The 22949-nt window shown below is 40.1% G+C and overlaps 1 protein-coding gene across 8 annotated transcripts in view; it reads right to left on the bottom strand.

The window, feature by feature from the left end:
- LOC5564419 (T-box protein H15) overlaps positions 1 to 22949 on the bottom strand; it is a 255676-nt gene that overhangs the window by 78705 nt on the left and 154022 nt on the right. For 5 of the 8 annotated variants that reach the window (XM_021846185.1, XM_021846186.1, XM_021846187.1 and 2 more), the window contains exon 5: positions 17162 to 17197. The exons of the other annotated variants lie outside the window; for them this stretch is intronic. In XM_021846185.1, the coding sequence (XP_021701877.1) occupies positions 17162 to 17197 (36 nt within the window). The remainder of the gene's footprint in view (positions 1 to 17161; positions 17198 to 22949) is intronic. 8 annotated transcript variants of the gene reach the window in all.

The raw sequence follows: 22949 nt of genomic DNA, 5'->3' as shown, positions 1-22949 counted from the left end.
TATTACCTAAGTCTTGTAAATGGTTCAAATATTTTCAACAGGCATTGCAGAATTCGCTCTCATTTGAGTATGAAGCACGATCTAAGCAAGCAAAGAAAAACATCCCATCTGTTGCGGTCCACGATCGTCATTGTATCGCAAGGTGTAACAAGTCTGATAAATAGAAGCAGCGAGCAAGAGCCCTGAAGAGATAGCGATGATAAAATCCATTTTTCTCGCTTGTTTACCGTTGGGGATAGGTGTTTTTCTTCACTGGCACGATAAACAATCCACGAACTCCCAATAGCAATAGTGTCCCCCAGGCTTGGAGCATGTTTAGAGGGGTTTTATAATGCACTACTAATCCCCCTAATCTGATCAAAGTTGTAGCAGTAGGGTAGGTGTACCAATTATGGATGCAATATGTCAACAGTAGTAATAAAAATCAAGTTGTAACCGCGTTTCTAAAACGCAAGCATGACTTGTTGGTGTCAATTACTAGTTTGAAGCCTTGCGAATCTGTTGATTTAAACAGTTTTAGTACTAAAATGACTTTAAGCTTCTAAAAATGGATTTTAAAAGGCGTTGTCTTTGTACCAATTATGGCAATAGCGTTCCTAGCATTCGACATAAAACTGTGCCAATTATGGACTATCGAATATTTGCACGAAATGAACTCAAACGCCATGAACAGCGAATGATAATGCAACGCTTATATGTAATGAAGATATCGCTCATAAAATTTTCCAAAAATTTTGGGTAAAATATATGTTAAATCAATTTTTTGCAATAGGTTCATGGGAGAAAATTAATTTTCGAAAAATAAGTCAAAATGTAGTTTAAATGCAAATTATGATACAAAACAGCATTAATGATCTCACATTACCTTTCCAGTGCCAATTTTTAACGAAAAAAGAGGGAAAATACAAAAATCGAGTGTCGCTGAAAACCCCTCTCTATCATGAAATTAGCATCTTCCGCTCGCGAACGTTTTCGAACGTGTGATTGAAAAATCTTAGTAATTGAGTACAAAACATGAAGATAATGCCTTACCGAACCGTCCCGTCGTGGAAGTCACCAGTAAAATAGCATTACTTCTTTTATTTTACTGATCAAAAAATGTAAACAAACCGCCTCCAGAGTATTGCCATAATTGGGCTCTCATACACTCTTTGTACCAGTTATCGACATAGTGGAAAAAACACGATTTCCGACTTAAAACAGTAGAATTGATTGCATACCAGCTGAATTTATTCATTTGTTCTCACTAGGTAACATACATTGATCGGTTGAAACAGTTTATCCGGATGAAAACATACATTTCGTAACGGAGGTCCCTTAGCCAATTGCTAAGAAGGTGACATATATGTGAGGCAAAATTTTCAAATGTTCATTTTTCGAAGCTTATTGCACGAATGTTCTTTTCAAGGTTTAGTTACCATCAAAAACATTTAGTTTAATCATTCCTGTGAATATAAGCCATTATAGTCTAGTGAAACAATAAGAAAAATCTCTTTTTGTTCCCACTATTGCCATAATTGGTACTATAGCCATAATTGGTACTTCTACCCTATATGATAAACAGTCTCTCATAATGTGCAGCATGTTATGATAGTTACAGAGAGCGATACGTGAGAGATTCTATCAATTTTCTCAGGATTCAATCCCTGATTTTCAATTAAGTTCTTTTAGGAAATCTATTGGGAATATCACAATAATGTTTCTAGACTTTCTACAGAAATTCCAACTCCAACACTTTTACAAATGAGTGTTAAACTTCGAAAGTAATTACATTTACATAACCATTAATTTAGGAATTTCCTCAAAAATATTTATTAGAGCTCTTGTGGAATTCTTTCTTTGAGTCTCTCAAAGAAAATTATTCTAAAATGCCTTGGGTGGTTAACCCAACAGTTCCAACAGTTTTTTTTTCAACGAGATATTAACCCCTGGGCTAGTTCAACTCGGGACCAAAGGCTCCACTTCCCTTCCGAAGGGATTCGTCAATATTACCTTGACGTCATGATATCTCAGGAATGGCATTCGATTCCAGGTCCTCGGCGTGAGAGGCGGGAGTTCTATCTGAGTCTTTGGCTGACGCAGCACTTCAACTGTGATTTAAGTTCTGTGAAACTCATCTCTCTGAAGCTGTAATGTTGAACCACAAGAATAATAAACGTCTTGAGTAACGAATAAAGAGATGTTGTGTAGTGATCAACTTTCACGTTTTGAATTCCATTCAGTAGGTGGACTATCTTGGATATATAAGCCTATCCCAGAAAGAAGTTGGTACCTCTTTTGGAACCCAGTGATCCAAGGCTACTATCAAAAAGGTTCTTCAGCCTACACTACTGGCTACCTGGGTGCTCCGAAGTAAATCCCTTTTTATTTTGAAGCAAATCTTAAAGCATGCTTCTTGTGAAGAATTGAGTTTGCCGTATTAGTCCCTCCTAGTGATCTTTTATAAGAGAGATTCGCGGAAGCTGACATTTCTGTCATAGTGTGAGCCAATCGAGCAGCGAGAGCTGTCAAAGCGTGAGCCAAACGAACATTCGTTATGTTTGTTTTGAATTTTTCTTGAAGAGTAATGTAATCCGCTTGAAATTATTTCGGTAAAAGTTGTTTTGCATGAAGCAAAATATATGAAATATTATCCTTTTTTAAATTTTTGTCAATGCGGTTTTTATATTTAGATTTCTTTTGCTGTTTATTAGTTTGGAAATGCAGCTTAAAGATCTATAACGGAACAAAATACACATTTTAGCAATGAGGAAGTCATGTCCGTGTTATAATATTATTCTTGACGCCGAGCAAACTCAACACTGCAGGTCTGTTGCCAAATCATTCAATTTTACTTCCGCTTATCTCTCTATAAAGGATCGCTAGTCCCTCCAACGTCACTTTGAGTTCTTTGTTTATCAAATTTCGCTCTCTGATCTCAAATGACTTTCTCATTGTGAAATCGGCTAAAAGTAGGTCTGCTAGAAGTCCGTGGACCTATTCCATTTTTATGTGACTGTGCCTGTGGATTACAACGCTGAGTTTGTTCAAAAGTTGCCGGAGGAGCAATTGAAAGGATCATGTCGGTGGTTATATTATTCCGGCCATAGCATACCCCCTCAATCATGGTGGGCTAATGAGATATATAAACTCGATTTCTAACACATCAACGAAAATTCAATTTTTGCCAATGAACAGTTCGGATTCCGCCATGGACATTCGACCACTCATCAACTTTTACGTGTAACAAATTTGATCCGTTCCAACAAATCTGAAGGCTATTCTACTGGTCTTGCTCTTCTAGACATAGAAAAAGCATTCGACAGTGTTTGGCATGAAGGTTTGATTGTAAAATTAAAAAACTTTAATTTTCCAACATACATTGTTAGAATAATTCAAAGTTATCTGTCAAATCGTACACTTCAGGTTAATTATCAGAACTCCAGATCTGAAAGACTTCCTGTAAGAGCTGGTGTTCCTCAAGGCAGCATTTTGGGACCAATATTATACAATATTTTCACATCTGACTTACCTGAGTTACCTCAGGGATGTCAAAAATCTTTGTTTGCGGATGACACAGGCCTCTCCGCCAAAGGACGAAGCCTGCGTGTCATCTGTAGTCGATTGCAAAAAATTTTGGATATTTTTTCTTCATACTTGCAAAAATGGAAGATTTCTCCTAATGCTTCCAAAACTCAATTTATAATATTCCCACATAAACCAAAAGCTCTTTATTTGAAACCTTCAAGTAGACATGTTGTCACGATGAGAGGGGTTCCAATAAATTGGTCAGATGAAGTTAAGTATCTAGGGCTCATGCTAGATAAGAATTTAACTTTCAAAAATCACATTGAGGGCATTCAAGCTAAATGTAATAAATATGTAAAATGTCTCTATCCCCTTATTAATAGAAAATCAAAACTTTGTTTTAAGAACAAGCTGTTGATATTCAAACAAATTTTCAGGCCAGCCATGTTGTATGCTGTACCAATATGGACTAGCTGTTGTAATACCAGGAAGAAAGCTCTGCAGAGAATTCAAAATAAAATTTTGAAAATGATTCTGAGACTTCCTCCCTGGTATAGTACCAATGAGTTACATAGAATATCCAATGTTGAAACATTGGAACAAATGTCAAATACAATCATTAATAATTTCAGGCAAAAATCGTTACAATCTTCTATTGCCACGATTAATGCGTTATATGTTTAGGTTAAGTTAGGTTAAGTATACTAAAAACTTTTTTTTTCTCTTATAAGCAGGTGAAATCAACTCACCTGTAAAAAAAACTGAACTGCTACGGCAAATGAAATGTAATATGTTGTTAACAAAATGTTAATTAAATCTTAAATTTGTTTTACCAAATTAGGATGATAGTGTTGTCAAATAACACAGAACACCTAGATATAAGAAATGAATGTAATGTTTGAAATGATACTAATAAAGAAATTAAAAAAAAAAAAAAAAACTCGATTTCTAGCATCAAACCGAACAACATCGAAAACGATGGTTCTGATTAATCAATTTCGGAAACACCGATGGCGTCAGCATTTCGAACGCTTTGATTTTGAAGAATATTTAGGTGGCCAAAAGCCAGAAGAAGAAGAAATACTCTATTGACAAGTCTGAAATGTTGCTCATGGAATGTCAAGTATTTATCCTTGTGAGTATATTAGGTACACTGTTGTTGAAATAAGTATGTCCCTTAAATATTTTTTCATAATATTAAACAATTTTTTGCAATATACAAAATAACAAAACTAAATATATTTTTTATCTCTGAGATTACAATACTTTCTCACGAGATCACATTACTCTCTCAGAAGTAACAAAGCCACAATCTGGAATGTTTGGCTCCGACAATCAGGCTCCCGCTTGACAAGCATATTGAGTCAGACCGCAGCACCCAGATGGCTACCAAAGTTCGATGACCCCATTGTTCAATGAACTAATTTACAATGACGTCACGCTGCTTCTTCCACCGGGAAGAACACCTTTTACTGCGGGCCGTGGTTACAAAAAATGAACGATTTCGTTGTGCATTCATCCACTTCATGTTCATCCGGTGAACATTCGTCTTCCGGATGTTGGTCCGGATGTCATTTTATGTAAACATTGCCGCATTTAGAGCAGAAAAAGAAAGTCGAGGATAAAAGAAGACCGTGGATAAGACCATAAGTTCGAATACAACTCTCGCGAAACATTACTGAAGGACCTATGTACATATGAGAGATTCTCTCCTCTCTCGCTCTCTTTCGATTATAACAATGGAATACTAGAGCTTTTGGGAAGTTTTTCACTACAGATCGAAAGGCAATTTCCTTGACTAGCGTTTCATACAAAAAACGCAACAGAAGAGGTTAATGTGACTCAGTTATTGATCAAAGAGAAAGTAAACAAAGAGAGCCTCTCATTTGTACATAGGTCCTTTAGTAATGTTTCGCGAGAACTTTTCATCGTGGTTTAAGGGGGCAGAATCCGTCATTGATTTCGGAATTTTCAAAAGCAGTTTTTTCGTTCAAAAACAAGAAAATTTTCAGGAAAATGTGTTCATTATATTCTGTTCTCTTACCGAAACACAGTGAACACATTTTCATCGAATAATTTTTGGTTTTGAACAGAAAAACTGCTTTTCAAGTTTCGATGATGACGATGATTACAATGACGGAGCGTTGATCGTTAAGTGCACACCATGTGCATTCAGTGTATTGGTATTGGTGTCAGCTTTTGCCTCGTGTATAGAGCTTAGTGACATTTGAACACACGTAGACTAACATACGCTCGTCATACGCGTCATACACAGTTTGTTTTTGTTTTCCTCAAAGAAACTTGCACACACTTTCCAGACTCATCAAAATGCATATGGAAATATTACCCAATTTGAAAAATTTACACCCGGTTTCTGGGTGTTTTTCTAGACTGAGTGCATATTGTTTTCCTCTAAGGTTCACAACTACATCTACACTAGGGCACCCATACCATTGGGCGTGATAACCACTATAGGCTAAGCGACGCGCATGATGTCGACTTGCTGTCATCTGTTGTTTGTTACCTCGCACGATGAAGGAGTACCGCGACGTCATAGTATAGTTGTTTGCGAGAGATGAGCGACCCAGTGACATATTCCGGAGGTTGAAATCCTAAGGAATGAAGCGGAATTTCATTTATACCACCATCCATCGGGACCGAGAGACGGGCTCGGCCAAGGACCTTGTGAGATCCGGGCAGCCGCGTTCGGCGAGGACGCCAGTAGCCATCAAGGTGGGAGGGAGCGGGTTCGCCGAAAAATGAACCGCTTGATCCGAAAGACCGCTGCTGACCTGGAAATTTCGATCGGGACTGCTCGCAGCATCATGACGAAGAACCTGGCGTACAAGCCGTACAAGAAACGCAAGGTTCATGGTGTAATGGAGGCTACAACGAAAAAAAAGGCGGAACAAAGCCGAACTGATACTTTCTCGGCACGTAGGTCAAGAGTTCGTGTTTAACTCTTTGTCTTGCAAAAGCCGCGCAAAGTCCATAAGGATCAGCTGTGGACGCCGACGTTCGCCAGCATTCCCCTGACCCTCATACGAGTCCAAAGCGCCGCGCCGTGATGGTTTGGCTCAGCCATTCACCATGGTTTTCTGAACGTAAAGCAATCTGTCCGTCTATGCAACTAGTAAACCGAGAAAAGACGAAATCACAGTCATCACAGCTAGCTTTCACAATTCCGATGTCAGCAATTGCGAAGAACAACGGTTGACAAAAGACACCTTTGATACTTCTAGATCTTCCATGACAGAAGACAGACAAGTCTCCAGCTGTTCTGGATGGTGTTACCGTTTCTGGTACGGCCTCTTAGCCCTCGAGGATCTGCTCAACGTACCCAGAAGGGGTTGCTGTTCGCCCCAGGTTGCTGTTCTAAAACCAACGGCAACTTACAGGGCTGGCACACAAAGCCTCTTTTAGGTATCGAGTCCCAGAGCCGTTGGAGGTTATGGGGAGGTTTTCGTAACTTGCTAGTGGTAGTTGAAGTAAATTCAGGCACTTTATTACTCACGGATCTAGGATGCTCTAGATAGATAGTTGGAAGTACATTGCGTGAACTAGACTTCGGGCTGATGGCATGGTGGCGAGTGGACAATGGCGGGTGGCTTGACGGGGGTAAAGGATTCTCAGCAATGGCGGCGGTGTATTGGAGGCGAGCGGCAGAAGTGGAAGACGAGGCATGTGTCCAATGGCTGCGGCCGCGACGAACACCGGCTTTCCTCTTTTTAGGTTAGCCGTGACGATTTAAAACCGTGCAGAGTGAGACCAGTATACTCTAACCAATTCTTGGCGTTCAACCAGCCACTAGGGGTGGTGATCGGGACACTGTAGTCAGTTGCACCGTCCCAACAGCTCACTCGATAACTTTTTAGGGAAAACTTATAAGCACAAGGATTCTTGAACTGTTTACGACCACAGTTGCAACTTAAGAGCCCAGTCTCCTTCTCGAGGCTCCAGCCGCCCCTTTGGGTACGTTCGTTCCTCTTTCTACATTTGCCGTTTGCAGGGTCACTGCCTTCTACAAAACCTGTTGGTAACCACACCCACCCAAGCCATTTAGAGGTAATTCGTGAATAGGGTTCTGATCATGACGTCCTATCTCGGACAACTTGCAAGATGGTGAGAATCGCTATCTACATTTCTCTTGGAGATCCTAGCCAAACGTTACATTGTATGCTCTCAAAGGAGTTTGCCTAGAGATTCGATAGATCACCCGATGAATCCGCTGAAGAGTACTTGAAAGTCATCTCGGTATGCATACGTTCACGGTAAGTGCATATTCAACTTCAGGTATATGACCAGAGAAATGGAGAATTTGGTTTTGCAGACGCTTCCGTTCGGCTAAAGTACTACGAAACACTGCTTATTGACAGTTGCTGTATCGAAACTGGAATGACTATAGATTGTGCACTATGCTGCGAAGTTGATGCAGTTGAGCTATCCATCATGATTGCTCAAATACTATCCAACCAGTCGGTCTAAGCGATAAGTGATGTTTCAGAGTACTATGCAGCTAGTCGTAGATTATAATTATGCCTTCGAGCTAGAAGAACGCGGAGCAGCATTCAAAGACGCAAAGTAAGCTCCCAAAAGGGAAATCAAGAGTCGAAAACAAGCATACTTTGATAGTCTATGCCTATGTGCCAACTCGAGTCCGTGGGGTGACGCCTACAGAGTGGTAATGGCTAAGATCAAAGGTGGCATGGCTCCTCAAGAGAAGTCGTCCAAGCTGCTGCGATCGATGGTTTATTACCGCATCACCCTACAAGCCCAAAGGCCCCCAGCGTCGTATGCGGCAAATGAAGGAGAAGCAGTGGCGAATAGATGACAGAGGTCGTGAAATCATTTGCGTCAAATAAGGCACCCGATGGTATCCCGAATGTTGCCCTATAAGCGGCAGTCAATGCGGATCCGGACATGTTCAGAAGCGCGATGCAACGTTGCATAGATCAAAGAATCTTCCCGGATGTATGGAAGCGACAGAAATTGGTGCTACTACCAAAGGCGAGGAAACCACCAGGTGACTCGTCGGCGTATAGACATATCTGTCTACTAGCTGCGATGGGAAACTCGTTGGAGAGGTTGATCCTCAACAAGCTTGAACCCTATACGGATGGTGCGGGGACGGCCTGTCCAACAACCAGTTTGGATTAAGAAGAGGTAAATCTACTCTGGACCCTGTCCAGTCGATCAGACAGCTATCAGAACGCTATCCAGTCGATCAGACAGCTGAGGTAGCAATCAAGTATCAAAGAAGTGGCATCCGTTTAAGCGCGGTTGTCACTTTGGTTGTGGAGAATGCGTAAGCTGGGAAGCCATAGTACAGGCACTTTAACGCCTCAAAGTACCGGTGCAGTTGTGTAAGCTTCTAGAAAGCTAATTTGATGGGAAGAGGGGCAGAAAAGCGTTCGAATTTCTGCGGGAGTAGCTCAAGGTTCAATCCTGTGCCCGATGTTATGTAATATGATGTACGATGACGTATTGAGCCTGCCCCTTCTGACTGGGGTTAAAATTGTTGGCTTCTTCGACGACATCACCTTAGTGGTCTATGGCGAATCGATGGAGGAAGTACAGTTGACAGCAGCGCACTCTTTCTCCATAGTTGAGGAATGGATAAGGTCTAGGATATAAAGACTGGCCTATCACAAGATTGAGGTGGTGGTGGTCAACAAACGTAAGTCCGAGCAAAGGACACTTATCTCTCTGTAGGCGACTGCACCATAGATTCCAAGCGATCCCTTAAGCATCTTGAAGTAATGATCGATGACAAGCTCAGCTTCGCTAGCCACGTTGAATATGCTTGTAAAAGAGCATCTACGGCTATAGCGACGCTTTTGAGGATGATTTCTAACAGCTCTGCTGTAATTGCCAGCAAACGTAAGCTCCTGGCAAGCATGGCGCTATCCATACTGAGGAATAGAGGACCAATCTGGTCAAAATTGCTTAGAACGGGCAGAAACCTAAAACGGTTGGATAGCACGTATAGGATCATGTGCTAATGAGTAGCAAGTGTATACCGAACGGCTTCTAAAGAGGCCGTGTGCATCATAGCCGGGATGACGCTCATCGGGCTCATCATCAAGATGGAAGATGTTCGATGCTTTAACGAAAGAGGAACCAGAGGAGTCCGCAACGCGTTTAAAGAGGCAACGCTCAGAGGTTGGCAGCAGGAATGGGATAACTCCACTAAAGGTAGGTGGACCCATCGGCCAATTCCAAATGTGTCAGATTGGTATCAAAGAAATCATGTGGTTGTGAACTACATCCCTGACATAGGTTCGGGCACTTAAAATCTCCTGCGTGCCCCGATTGTGCTGGTGTGGAGGAAACAGCGGAGCATGTCGTGTTCAACTGCCCGTGTTTCATTGTGGTGAGAGATCGCATGTTCGCTACATGCGCCGGACAATATAATCCAGAGAATGTGTGCGGATGCCGAGTGCGGGAATGCAGTAACTACGGTTGTCACTCACATTATGCTAGAATTGCAGCACCTATGGCGTGCCTACCAAGAGTCAACTGCAAAGGATCCGCTTGGCCGAGGCTGGTCCCTTGGACATTGTTGAAGTCGGCTAGGAGAAGTAGGATCACCGTCGGGTTGCGTGTGGATACTTGACTCATTGACATTGAGAACAAACGATCGATTTTATGCAGTTTTGAATCAATCATGGAAGCTTAATACGAGACTGAAAGAATAGTTCCGGAATTTTGGAATCACTATGGCTGAAGCTCATTAAGTAAGTAAGGATAAATTGAAATTAGCTCTCGAACCGGTGAAAAGTTTATTACGAAGAATCTTTATGTAAAACATCGTTTCCATTACAAGTGAAACAGCATTGCCTAAGATACACATCCTTCATCGTTCAGAACCATGTTTTATGAAACAATCACCTCTTTGTCAGCGCCCCCCACCTTGTCAACGTCGTCGATGACGACACCCATTAGCGACATCCGTTGACCCCGGCCATAAAACCGATCGCGCTAATTTCAACACATATGTGTCACTAATTTATGCAAATCGAACAACGCGCCTGCCAGCCAGTCAGCCTGCCTATAATGTGGTAATTAAAATTCAAACCGATAATCCGTCGGCATCACCACGTCTAGTTAGCTGGTATCTGCAGCTTCACATGTGCCTTGAGAGGTGGCAGACGAGAGCAAACCTGAGGCTAAGCTGTCTAACATTTGCGGATAATTTAATCCAGAAATAATATGTTCCGTGGCTCCCTCACGCGAATTGCCACGGAAACAGATTCGATCCTAATCAGGGGGGAGTCGGAAATAGGCTGTGCCCCAAAAATCTCCCTCAGCCTATCTCTATAGATTGTAAATAGTCACAAATTAGCTGTTGGCCTGGCAGCAACCAACCACCGGCTGACGTGGCTCGGTACGGAACCGACCTTACGGAGCTTCCCCAGAATTCTAAATACAGTCCAAGGACCAACAAGACAAGGATGACGACGACGGCAAAAGGCTCCGCCTGATGGGGCTGGTAATTAAAGATGTTGAAAATGAACCGTTCTATATGCTGACAATGTCTTCTGCCAGATTAGGTGCTGTACTGTTGGGGGGACGGGAAACACGACGAAGAACGAAGGACGACAACGATGGAGATGAGCTGTGAAAAGCTCTAACGAAAGGCGAGGAAGAATCGATTTGTCGTCTGCGTCGTTGTTCCGGAGTTTGTTAGTCAGGGTAATCCTTTCCCCGGGACTCGGGACCAGGATGGTGGTTGTTCTAAACTAGTGTTGGTGTCGGATCGTTACCATGGTGACCCCCCCGAAGAGGTGTTGGTGTGCGAAGATTAGAACATCGTTGAAGCGCATGTCTTCGAACCAACACTTGCTCAGTGGTGCTTTGAACGTCGAGGACGCCAACCACCCACCGACGCCAAGGGGGTGTTTGTATGTTGTGTACATAGAGAGGAGCGTGTTTAGCATAAAAATGGCTCTCGTCTCGGTGGTCGTCTCTAGGTAGGTACATATATCGCTGTCTCGTTTGCCCTAAAACCGTGTCAGTCGCCGGGTGAAGATGTGTTTGCGAACAGAGCTCGGCGCGAGGTGTTAGTTTGATAAATTAGGTACGAAGCATAAAATACGCTGTTGATGGCGGGGATGGTCACACAGTGAAAATTTCGTGCAAAACTTAACTACCGAGTTGGCGAGTTGGGGCGGCAGCCGAGAGACGCGGACCAACGAGAGGATCTTGACAAATTGATCTTTTTCCAGAGTCATTTTTCGTATGGGTAGATATCTCTCGGACTGACTGCACCGGAGAGGACAAGCGGATCTTTGCGGTTTACGACCAACGAAAGGATGCTACTGGGACGATGCTGTTGAAACCCAGTGGACCGTGACCGGTTAACCGGAGCACACTGATTCAAGATACGGAGGCGGGAGGGGGTCCAGGGAAGATATGCACAGCCAGAGACGTGTTAAAATGTGACTGAAAACTATCTGTTATCGAGAGTGTCCACCGGCTAGATGAGATGGAGCGCCAGTCAGTGCAGCAGCAGCAGTAGCAGACGGCCGACTTTGGTTTGATTGATTTTCTGGTCGGACCAGAACCAGAACACTGCTGACCGTTTGACCGTCAGCCCCGGGGGGAGGAAAACTGGTTTTGTCCCAAATTCAGTCGAGCGTTTCAATTAGAACATTGTTTCGATGGAAGGATAGGGACGAAAACGGGGTGCAGTAACCGTGTAGTGAAGTTGAACGCGCGTAGAACCGGTATAAATTACATTAATTTATATGTTCGTCTCCCACACCTAGGGGCAGAGGCGAACAATCCGATCTGCTGCCGAGGGTGACACTTGGGAACGAGCGTTTTTGAAGAGGGTACCACCCTCATACTAATTATCCGGAATGTCTCAATAAAAACTCCGGTCGTAAATTATACGGTTGCGACGGTGGTGTAGTGAGGTGATTGTGTGGAAATTTTGGGAATGAATTACTCATATGGATACCGTGGGGCAATTCAATCGATTATTTTTGTGTTTAGAGAGACTTCATCCAGAAATGGCATTCGTCTCTATGTCAATCGATTATCAATCTGCATGTTTGTGGGCTTCGTGGCCGCGTCTAGATTCGTCAGGTATTTACACATATCGTATCATGGGGTGTGGGTTCAATTCCTACTTCGGCCATTGAAATTTCTCGTATGGAATGTTTCTTGACTGTGCCATTGGAGCATGCTTGTCCGCGTCTTTAATTAGTTTAAAATCTTATCCAAACCTTTAAATTTCTTGTACAGTTAAATTGTCAAGTTCTGAAAGAAGCTTTTGAAGCTTCTGAGAAAAGTTTTTGAAGCTTCTGAGAAAAGCTTTTGAAGCTTTTGAGAGAAGATTTTGAAGATTCTGAGAGGAGCGTCTGAAGCTTCTGAGCGAAGCTTTTGAAGCTTCTGAGAAAAGGTTTTGAAGTTTCTAAGAGAATATTTTGAAGATTCTGAGAGGAGTTTCTGAAGTTTCTTAAATTTAATTTCACTTGAGTTTGATCTTAGAATTTATTTATTTATTTTTAGCCAAAATCCGCTGAGTTATACGATAGAATCTATAGTCCTAAAGATTCTATTGAAGATCATAATAACTTACCTAATAAGACAAAATATGTCACAAATTCTGTCAGAGCTCATGTTTCCTGACCTATAATAGAACTAGGAGCGGGTTCCGAATGAATTCATATAGGTTAACCCTCGAATTTGGAAGTAAATGCGCTAAGTTGGTACTACAACCCTTGAGACAGTCAGTCATCCCCCTGACCTTTTCCCCTTTTCTGGGTAACAGAAAAAGCGTGGACCCGAGGGGTCGAAAATTGTTCATTACCATCAGTTCACCGGATATCTCAAGGTCCCGATGAGCTAGAAGGTTGGTGTCTTCGACAAAGCTGTTCAGCAGATGAAGGGCTATCTGGCGGTGAAGAGTCTGATTGAAAATTCATTCGCTGGGTGGCGCTTGTATCAAATTTTCTTTAATCGTCTGTATCCCAAGGCGTTATCAAGCTAGAAGGTTGATGTCTTCGGCAAAATTGTTCAGCTGATCAAGGGCTATCTTGTGGTAGAAAATGTGATTGGAAATACATCCGGAAGGCACAAATTTTCTTCATTCTTCTATATCTCAAGAATCTTTTAGGCTAGAAGGTTGGTGACTTCAGCAAAGATGTTTAGCAGATCGACGGCAATCCAGCAGATTGATTAATTTTAAATAAATTTAGAAAGTAAATGGGTTAGTAATATAATCATCCTTGGATAAGACATCCCCCTGATCCCTCTTCTTTCTTCTAAATAACGTAAAAAGCGCGGGCAAGAGGGGTCCAAAATTGGCCTTAACATCTATTCAACGGATATCTCAAGGTTCCGAGGACCTAGAAGGATGGTTTATTCGACAAAGTTGTTCAGTAGATCAAAGGCTATTGGACAATGAAAAATCTAATTGTGAATTCAATCGCTAGATGACGCCAGTAACAAATTATATTCAATCATACGTTTCTTAAGATCCTGATCAGCTAGATGCTTGGTAGCAGTTCAGCAGATGAATGGCTATCTCACGAACATCTAATTAAGAATTTATCCGGTAGCTAGCGCTAGTACCAAATTTTCTTCAATCTTCTGCATCTCAAGATCCTTATCAGCTAATAAGTTAGTGTATTTGGCAAAGCTATCCGGCAGATGTAGGGCTATCTGGCGATGAAAAATCAGGTTGGAAATTTACTCACTAGGTGGCACTGGTAACAAAAGATTTTCAATATCTTGTGACCAGCTTGTATGTTGGTGTCTTCGGTAAAGTTGTATATCGGATGAAGTCTCGTCTATCGGTAAAAATTTTGATAAGCACTTGTGTTTATGTGCTAGGTGACGATAATTACACAATTTCTCAAATCTCCAGTTTCTCAAGATACTGAAAAGCTAGAAGGTTCGTGTCATCGACAATGCTTTTCAGTCATCTGGCGGTGGATCGATAACTTAAGGTGTCACGGTTTGGTTTCATTCAGCCTTTGAAACTATTCGTGCTAATTGTGCGTTCTGTAATGTTACAGTCTCTGAAGTTGAATTGTTGAAGACGGTGTTCGTTTATTTTCTCTTGAAAAATAGGTAGAGTCAAAACCTCATATACAATATACTTCGGTAATCGAAGCCTCAGATACAATATTTGTCGATAGATGTGTGGATTTATAGAGACAGTTTTGATAAGGAGTGTATCGAAAAGTAGTCGCAAACATTCAAAACGGTATATCTCAGAGCATAGTTCATATTTTTAAAAGCTTTTTTCACGCAAATCTTCATCATGTCATCAAATAATGAAGCAACTAAAAAAATATTGAATAACATGCAGTCCTCATATATGTACAACAAGGTTTATAATCTTGTACAAAATTACATTTTTGAAGTGTCTTCTGAAGATTCGATGATTTGTATTGGATAAAATGTATATCAAACAAAATAGGATGAAAAGCTTATTCTATCGGAAAATATGTTTACTTCACACAGCACGTAAGACGGATTTCAAAAAAATAAATTATTACTCTAAGAAAGCTCAATTATTGCAATAAGGTCGATTTTAGAAAGTCACCTTTGTATAATCAACTTTTGAAGCTCTGTCATATACAGCAGTAATTATATAGAGTACAATTTTTTGCTTACGTTACTTCATAAATATGCAAAGAAACTTTTCTAATCAAAAAACAATTTTTTATTCGTTACAATCGTTCGATATTACCATACACGTGAAAAAAGAAAAAATCAAAAAACGAGGTCCTTAAAAATCGACTTTTTTCAATTTTTGTATTTGCTCTCAAATGCTTGTTAATGTATTTTTCAAAATATTTTTTACACTATGTCATGAGAATTTTGGCACAGAATAAATTGGCATAAAAAAAACATTTTTTCTTAAAATTTGACACATTTATTAACATATGATTTTTTTCAAAGGTGTGCAAGATTTTCATCGACATATGTTAGTAATTTGCAAAATTATCATACAAAATGCCACTTCATTGAAAAAAATATCACCGCATCATTATTTTTAAATACATTGTAGAGCATTTCTTATCAAAAATTTGTTTGTAGGTTCAGCCCAATATTTTTGAGACTGTTTTGAATGTTTGCGACTACTTTTCGATACACTCCTTATTTTGAATTCTTCTTCTTTCTGGCGTTAGGTCCCAACTGGGACAAAGCCTGCTTCTCAGATTAGTGTTCTTATGAGCACTTCCACAGTTATTATCTGAGAGCTTTCTTTGCCGATTGACCATTTTTGCTTGTGAATATCGTGTGGCAGGTACGAAGATACTCTATGCCCTGGAAATCGAGAAAATTTCCTTTACGAAAAGATCCTTGACCAGCGGGATTCGAACCCACGACCCTCAGCATGGTCATGCTGAATAGCTGCGCGTTTACCGCAACGGCTATCTGGGCCCCCTCATTTGACTCATTTGAAAAGAAAAAAAAACAGAGTCGCAGCTGCTGATTGAGGTAACCGCCATAAGCCGTCTAGTAGATGTAAGCAACTATTGCATTGTTCTTCCCCGTGGATTACAATCGGTTATGAGCGACCAAGCCTAGCTATGATCTGCGTTGTGGACGCATTGCATGAAGTTAAGTTACGGTTACACTACAGTTTGACTAATCAAATCCAGATTCTTTGTTTCTAATTGAACTTGGATAAACATTACACATTCATTTTATTCTGATAAGGGCCATGTTAAACAATACATCCAATAATATAAAACAATGCCTATAACAAGCTCTAAACTGCTCTACCACTAGTATTGGACATAAAAGACCAATGGATCCACCACCCTGCTAAAAGATGTAGAGAAAGGGATCCTTGCGAAAAGATTTATAACGAATCAGCAAATCAGGTGTGATTTCACACCAATGCTTTCGAATGAGACTTGAAGACGAATATAAAAACGGACTTATTTGAGACCTCCATGCGTCACTTTGGTATTGGGGTTTTCCTCGATCAGATTGTCTGAAAGTTGACAATAAAATGCTCTTATATGGAGTGTTTTCTATTTTTATTTTTCTTATCCAGACAATACGTGCAAATGTCTATCGAAATCTAGATAAAACTTTTGTAATCGCAAAAGTTCTTCCAAATTTTCAAGAGTTTACATCCTGTGATTTACAAAGGTTTTGCAAGCTTTGCAAAATATATAGATCAAAATCATCAATTGCCTGTAAAATAGAAATAATTTTTACGCTTTTTTTGTATAATTTGAAATTGTACCGCTTCGGACGACGGCTTTTTTCTCATTCTGGCGAATCTATTTTTACAAAATCTGGAAGCCGATTTGTTCCACTAATGAAACACATTGGTTGTAACACAAATGTAACGCATGTCGGACAGACCGTTACGTGGCCAAATTATATACGCGTAACGCTCTGCCCAAAATACATAAAACACCATATAATAATTTCGGTTTTATTGCGGATTTGAAGACCAATTTTTGATTAAAAATCATCAATAAAACCAGAAATGCTAAATATCGACTCAAATACAACTTGAACTGGTAAGATTCTGAATCCCGAAAGCAAGTTTGAGAGTTATATATAGCTCATCATTGAAAGGCTTTCCTACATCACAAAACGTATGAAATTCAAAACATTATCATGTGAATGATTAGTAAAACATATTTTGAAAAAAGCTACTATTTACCAGTGCGCCTCTCTGTGCAGATCTAGATGAATGAATCTGTAAGAGAATAAAACGACATCTTAGGCAAGTGTATTCAGTTAAGTTGTAATTTATTGGCATGAGGTTTTGGTAAAATTAAAAGAAATCAATCTCGACTTGGGGCATCTACAACTAAATCTTGTTCTCTTTTTGGAATGAATTCTTATTTCCTATTTTTTCAACGATGAATATTTAAAGTAACTTGAAAACACGATTAGCGGCCATCCATGTGAAAACCGCATTAGATAAGATGTTGTATCTGAAGGACTTACATTTGGGAAGGTGCAACATTTAAGCACTTTTGAATTTCCGATGAAGAACTTTCAACGAAACCCATGAAAAGAAAGAATCCAAATCAAAGAGAAAAACTTCGAACGATACCAAAGAAAGATCGAACCCAAGTAAAGATTTCTAACTATTTTCAAATAAAGAATTTTTGGCTATACCCAGAGGTAGGATACTATTCAAACATCAGAAAATGGAATTTTAATACCATTAATGCAGGATGTTGTCCGAATGTATGGAAAGGATACACAACAAATCAAGAAGACGGCATAGGAATGACACCAGAGGAAGGATTCTGGACAAATCCAGATGATGGAATCTGCATGACACTGATACAAGTTATCTAAGCGAAGTGGGAGAGATTTCTGTATTAGTTCTAGGATTCGGGATGAACCCAAATAAAGGATTCTGGAAGAATACATAGAAAGTATTCGTAATGGATCCAAAAAATGGAATCGGAACGAACATTAAAGGAACAATCATCGATAAATTTGTTGAAAAAATACCTACTCAGGATGAGACTGCACTCATGGATTAGTGGGAAAAATGAATCATGAACTTTTGTCTATAGCGTATTAACACGTTTTAATGCCTACCGAAAAGCTAAACATTACATATAATTTGCAATTGGATTAGATGGACAAATTGATGTGAAGATTTGCGAAAAAGTTACACGTCTTCTCAGTGAGAATCGAACTCACGATTCCCTGATCTCTAGTTAGGGCGCGTTACCCCTACGCCACGAGAGGACTCATAAACGTAAAGTTAACCTCAATTCGATTTCAGCTCAATAATCACGTGGTCCTTTTTCGCAAAGTGCACCTCTTTCGGAAGAATTAGATGCCCATCCAAACACAACGCTTTCTATATATATCCGCATGCATGGAGAGAGATCATTGCACGAATCGAAAGAGATGGCTCTGGACAAATCGGAAGGAAGTCTTATAGATGAATGAAATAAGTGTATGGTCAAGAAAAATCCAGAGGAAGTGATTTTGGGTTTCTCTAGAGGAATGATTTTGGATAAATTTTTAAACAAAAGAGCAAACTAGAGGAAACATGCTGAAAGCCAAAGGAAGAATTTTGTATGTTGCAGAAAAAGAGTTTCCAATATTTCAAACATATTAAAAACTAATACACAGGAAGCATTGTGTATGGATTCTGAAGAAAAGTTTGAGGATTTCTGCGTGAATATCATAAACCAAGTTTTTTTTTAACATCCAATAGAAATGTTCTGGTTCAGACTCAGAGACTTCAGAGTAATCTACATATTCTACATACAGTCGAAGCTCGTTATAACGACAACTTTCATTGCGACAAATCTCTCTATAACGACATTTCCGATGGTCCCTTCAAATTCCCATACTAATTTCAACTTTTATAGCGATATTTCTCTGTTTTGACCGTTCTCTATTGCGACATTAGTGCTATATTCAATAGTCACTCAATATAACGACATTTGCTTAGCTATTTTAGTACATATTATAATCGTTTTATTCCTCCATGCTCCATAACGACATGCAACTTCTTTATAACGACGATTGTATAGCGACATCTCCGTATACCGACGGTCCCTTGCGATGTCGCTATAACGAGCTTCGACTGTATATACATATTATGCAATGATCAAGAAACTAATTTTCCGAACTAATTTCAAAATAATAACAGGAACGATTCAGACAGAGGATTCTAATCGGATTCAGAGAGTAAATTTTGGCTCAATTCCGAGGAATATCTGAGGAATCTGTGAACAACATAAGACGACTCCATGAATGTTCTGGATGTACCAATAGAAAAAAATACGGACTAATCCAATGAACTATTCCAAAAAAAAAACAGGAAAAGTACCTGGCCAAATTAAGAAAAATCATTCTGAAAGATTCCTGGTAATGGTAAAATATTGGAGTCCAGAAGAAATATTCTGCTTCATTGAATTTAAGGTAACGAACTCCGAGGAAATTATTGAAACATTGAATTGTGTAACTGTTCAAAATGGTTTCTGACGGCATCTTAAAAGAATATTTAATAGAAATTGCAAAACTAGACCCAATATTTTCATAAATTTTCTGAATTGTAACTGGATCAAAGTCGGATAACTGGATGATATTTAATTGATAGCAGTTTTATTATCATATCTACTTCTGAATGACTTCACACGTTTTCCAGACCCCTTACTACGTCAGCGATCCCCGCAAAAGCGTCAGCCCGTGGATATGTTACACCGAACCCCCGACCACTCCAGATCATCCCTAAGTTGTTCCGAAAAAAAACCCTCTTCACTTTCGTTTATTCCCCCTGTTCTTTGTTCTGTCTGTTCTTCATCATCGTACTGAAGTGGGTACTGGCAACCCGGGAAAGGGATGCCATCTCCTCCGGGTCGCCACCGATATAAATATGGAGAACCCCACTAGAACAACCATTCCACCTAAAAAAGGGATATATTCCCTGCTGTTCCGAATCACACCGAAAGCTTGTGTCGAGTTCATGTTGTTTTTTTTTGTCTATTGCCGTCACCGCCTCGAGGGCCGCCTGGACCAATTGAGGTTATGTACAACACAAAGTCTCCTCCGGATTGTGACAGGGGGTGTGAGATCTCCGCAGTACACAAAAAGCGCAAACAAAATGCTAATAACGACGATTCCCTCCCTCGCTCTCGGGGTGGTGCTGAGGTTCCGAACGGGGATAACACAAAATAACAAGAAAATACTTGTAGCAAAAACAAACACTAGGGGAACGACGCTCGCGGTCCAGAGGAAGGAGACTGCACAACAACGAGGTGGAAATAAATTTACACAAACAAACGGATGACATCTCCCCGAGGGAGAAAGATTGTTTTAGATTAGCGAGCTAAATCCTCCCATTTGTTTGTGCGTTTGAGGTTATGATTCGTTTTTAATCCGATGCGAGTGTGGTGCAGGGTTGCGAGCTGGGAGAGGTGGGATGGAAGGTGAGTAGGGTAACTGGGGGTAAAACGCGCCCTCTAAGGAAGGAAGCGTTTTTAGCTATGAAGAACATTATTATAAGCCTTTTTTTATTCACTATCTCATAGACAAACATGTTTTCTATCAAATAGTAGAAACAGCTATCCATTTTCTTTTTTCTGGAGTTAATAAATCAATTTTTATAAAATGCTTGCTTATCTGCATTTTTATTTTTTGCGGGGTAAAACGAGCCACCAGATCTTGGCGTTAGCCGTTCGCGCGCACGCATGCGCGATCATGCTTGCAAATAAGTTGCATACATAAGGGCGTTTGATCAGATGTTATTGTTCGAATATAGTATACATGCTGTTTCGAAAAATGTGCATTTGTAAGGTTCAAATTGGCACGTAACTACAGCTTGGCATTACGTTTGCTGGAATTTGAATTCAAACGGCTGTTTTGGTGTTATGGAATAGGAGTGGCCGTTTTGCCCCACGAGTTGATTAAAGTTTAAGTCCTTCAATACGCTTTTTAAGGATAAATTCAACACTTTTTTCGCATGGAATACAAACTATGGGAGTGCACAAGTCGATTTTCGGGGATAGTTTCAAAAGTTTTGTTGTTTATCGGCCTAAAAATGGCCTAGAAAATAACACAAAATTACAACGAAAAACGTTTTTTTGAGTTTTCCACGATTTTTGCCAGGAAAACACTTAAAAATATATATAGAGAAGCATTTTAATACATATTCCATTATCTCTGGTGAAAAACATCGTCCCAAAGCACGTCGTTCGTTCTAAACACGGGTGGCGCGTTTTACCCCAACGGCGCATTTTACACCCAGTTCCCCTATCATTCGAGATCGACCACACCCCTTCGGTTTGTGCGTTCATATCTGTATTTTATTGATGTATCGGTACGGGCTGGGAAGTGGGAAGTCTTCTGGTCTAGGATTTGAATGGGGTATCGCTTCCAACAAAGTGTGAACAATTTATTTGAATGAGACATTTCAGGGTACGATTTTCAGGGAATGGTAATACTTGTGATGATCTAAAGTTCTTCATACTCTCGTGATGCGCGCTTTATGCTATGTTGATGGATAATGTTGATAATTGCATCGAAATGAGCAATCAGTTCGATGCTTTAGACAAATTTTTCGAACATCAAATCGAATCAGCCTCTAGCCCAGGCTCTTTGATTCAAGTGAGGAAACAAACAGTGTCGCCTATCGGGGTCAGTTGTTCCGAATTTGGTGGATTTAGTCAGGAGATCTAGAGCTCCATTAGGGGAATCAAGGTTTCCTTCCAAATCGCAAAGAAAGGAGACTGTCGTGATTTGCCGGAAACTCTTAAAGATAGCAAACTTCTTCTCAAACATCTTGAAGAAAAGAAGAACAAATGTTTTACTTATGACGACAAAACTGAATGTTTGTTCAAAGTCATCTTGAAAGGTCTCTCAAGTGACTATATGTCACCTGAAGAGATCAAAAATGTAATAAATGATTTACTTGGATTTTCCCCAGTCCAAGTAATCATTACAAAGAAAAGAACCCAATCTGACATTCGTCGAAAAAGGCTGTCCCAAGAACATTATTTGGTTCACTTTTACAAAATTGATCAAAAGAATATTAAAGCTTTAAAAATAGCAAGACTTATGTTTGATGTCCGTGCGACATGGGAACAATTCCAGAAACTTGGAAGAAATTATCAGAACCCCACTCAGTGTCGTCGGTGTCGAAAATGAGCCATGGTACAAAAAATTGCCGCATGAGTGCTAAATGCATGATTTGCGGAGGTCCTTCTCGCGCTAAGGACGTCTATCCGGTGAAGGAGATACCGATAAGTTCATATGCGCAAATTGCGTGGGCAATCATAAGTCAAACTTATGGGCTTGCTCTTCGCGTAGGCGAGTCGTCGAGGTTCGTGCCAAGCAGATGAACGGTAATGTCCGTTACGATAACGGTCATTTCCGGAATTTCTCTGGTAGAGTATCGAACAATGCTCATTTTTCAATTAACGATCGTTTGATTAAGAATCATACCCATCAGGAAGATTACAATCACGCTCATTCACAAACTAATTTTAATCCGTCGGGTAGCCGTTCGAATCTTTTAATTTCGAATGGATCTATTCAAGGAAAGTCCTATGCCGATATCGAAGCAGGTAATTTGAACTCCTCCACTTTTCATACTATGAGTACCCGTTCAAATTGTTTCAAATCAAATGGAAAAAACCCTGCCACCACAGGTAACTTCTACTCCGAATCTTCGTCTACCGAAAATTCTAACGGAAAATCATCAAATAATGTACTCACTCCAAGTGATATGTCTCCCTCTGATTTTGTTTTTACTAACTGAACAATTGAATCAAATGATTGATGCAATGTTCAAAGCCACCACTATGACTGAAGCAGTCCAAGCAGGTGTAAAATTTACTAATCAAATTGTTATTGGATTACGTTTTTCTAATGCATCCAAATAATAATTTAAATTGGAATGCTCGTTCTTTGAATAGTAGAGAGGACGAGCTGTTAAATTTTCTTACATATAATAACGAACATATAGC

The sequence above is a fragment of the Aedes aegypti genome, chromosome 2, assembly GCF_002204515.2.
Source record: "Aedes aegypti strain LVP_AGWG chromosome 2, AaegL5.0 Primary Assembly, whole genome shotgun sequence".
Lineage (NCBI taxonomy): Eukaryota > Metazoa > Arthropoda > Insecta > Diptera > Culicidae > Aedes > Aedes aegypti.
The sequence above is the reverse complement of the archived record's forward strand: the minus strand, read 5'-3'. Positions and strand labels throughout refer to the sequence as shown.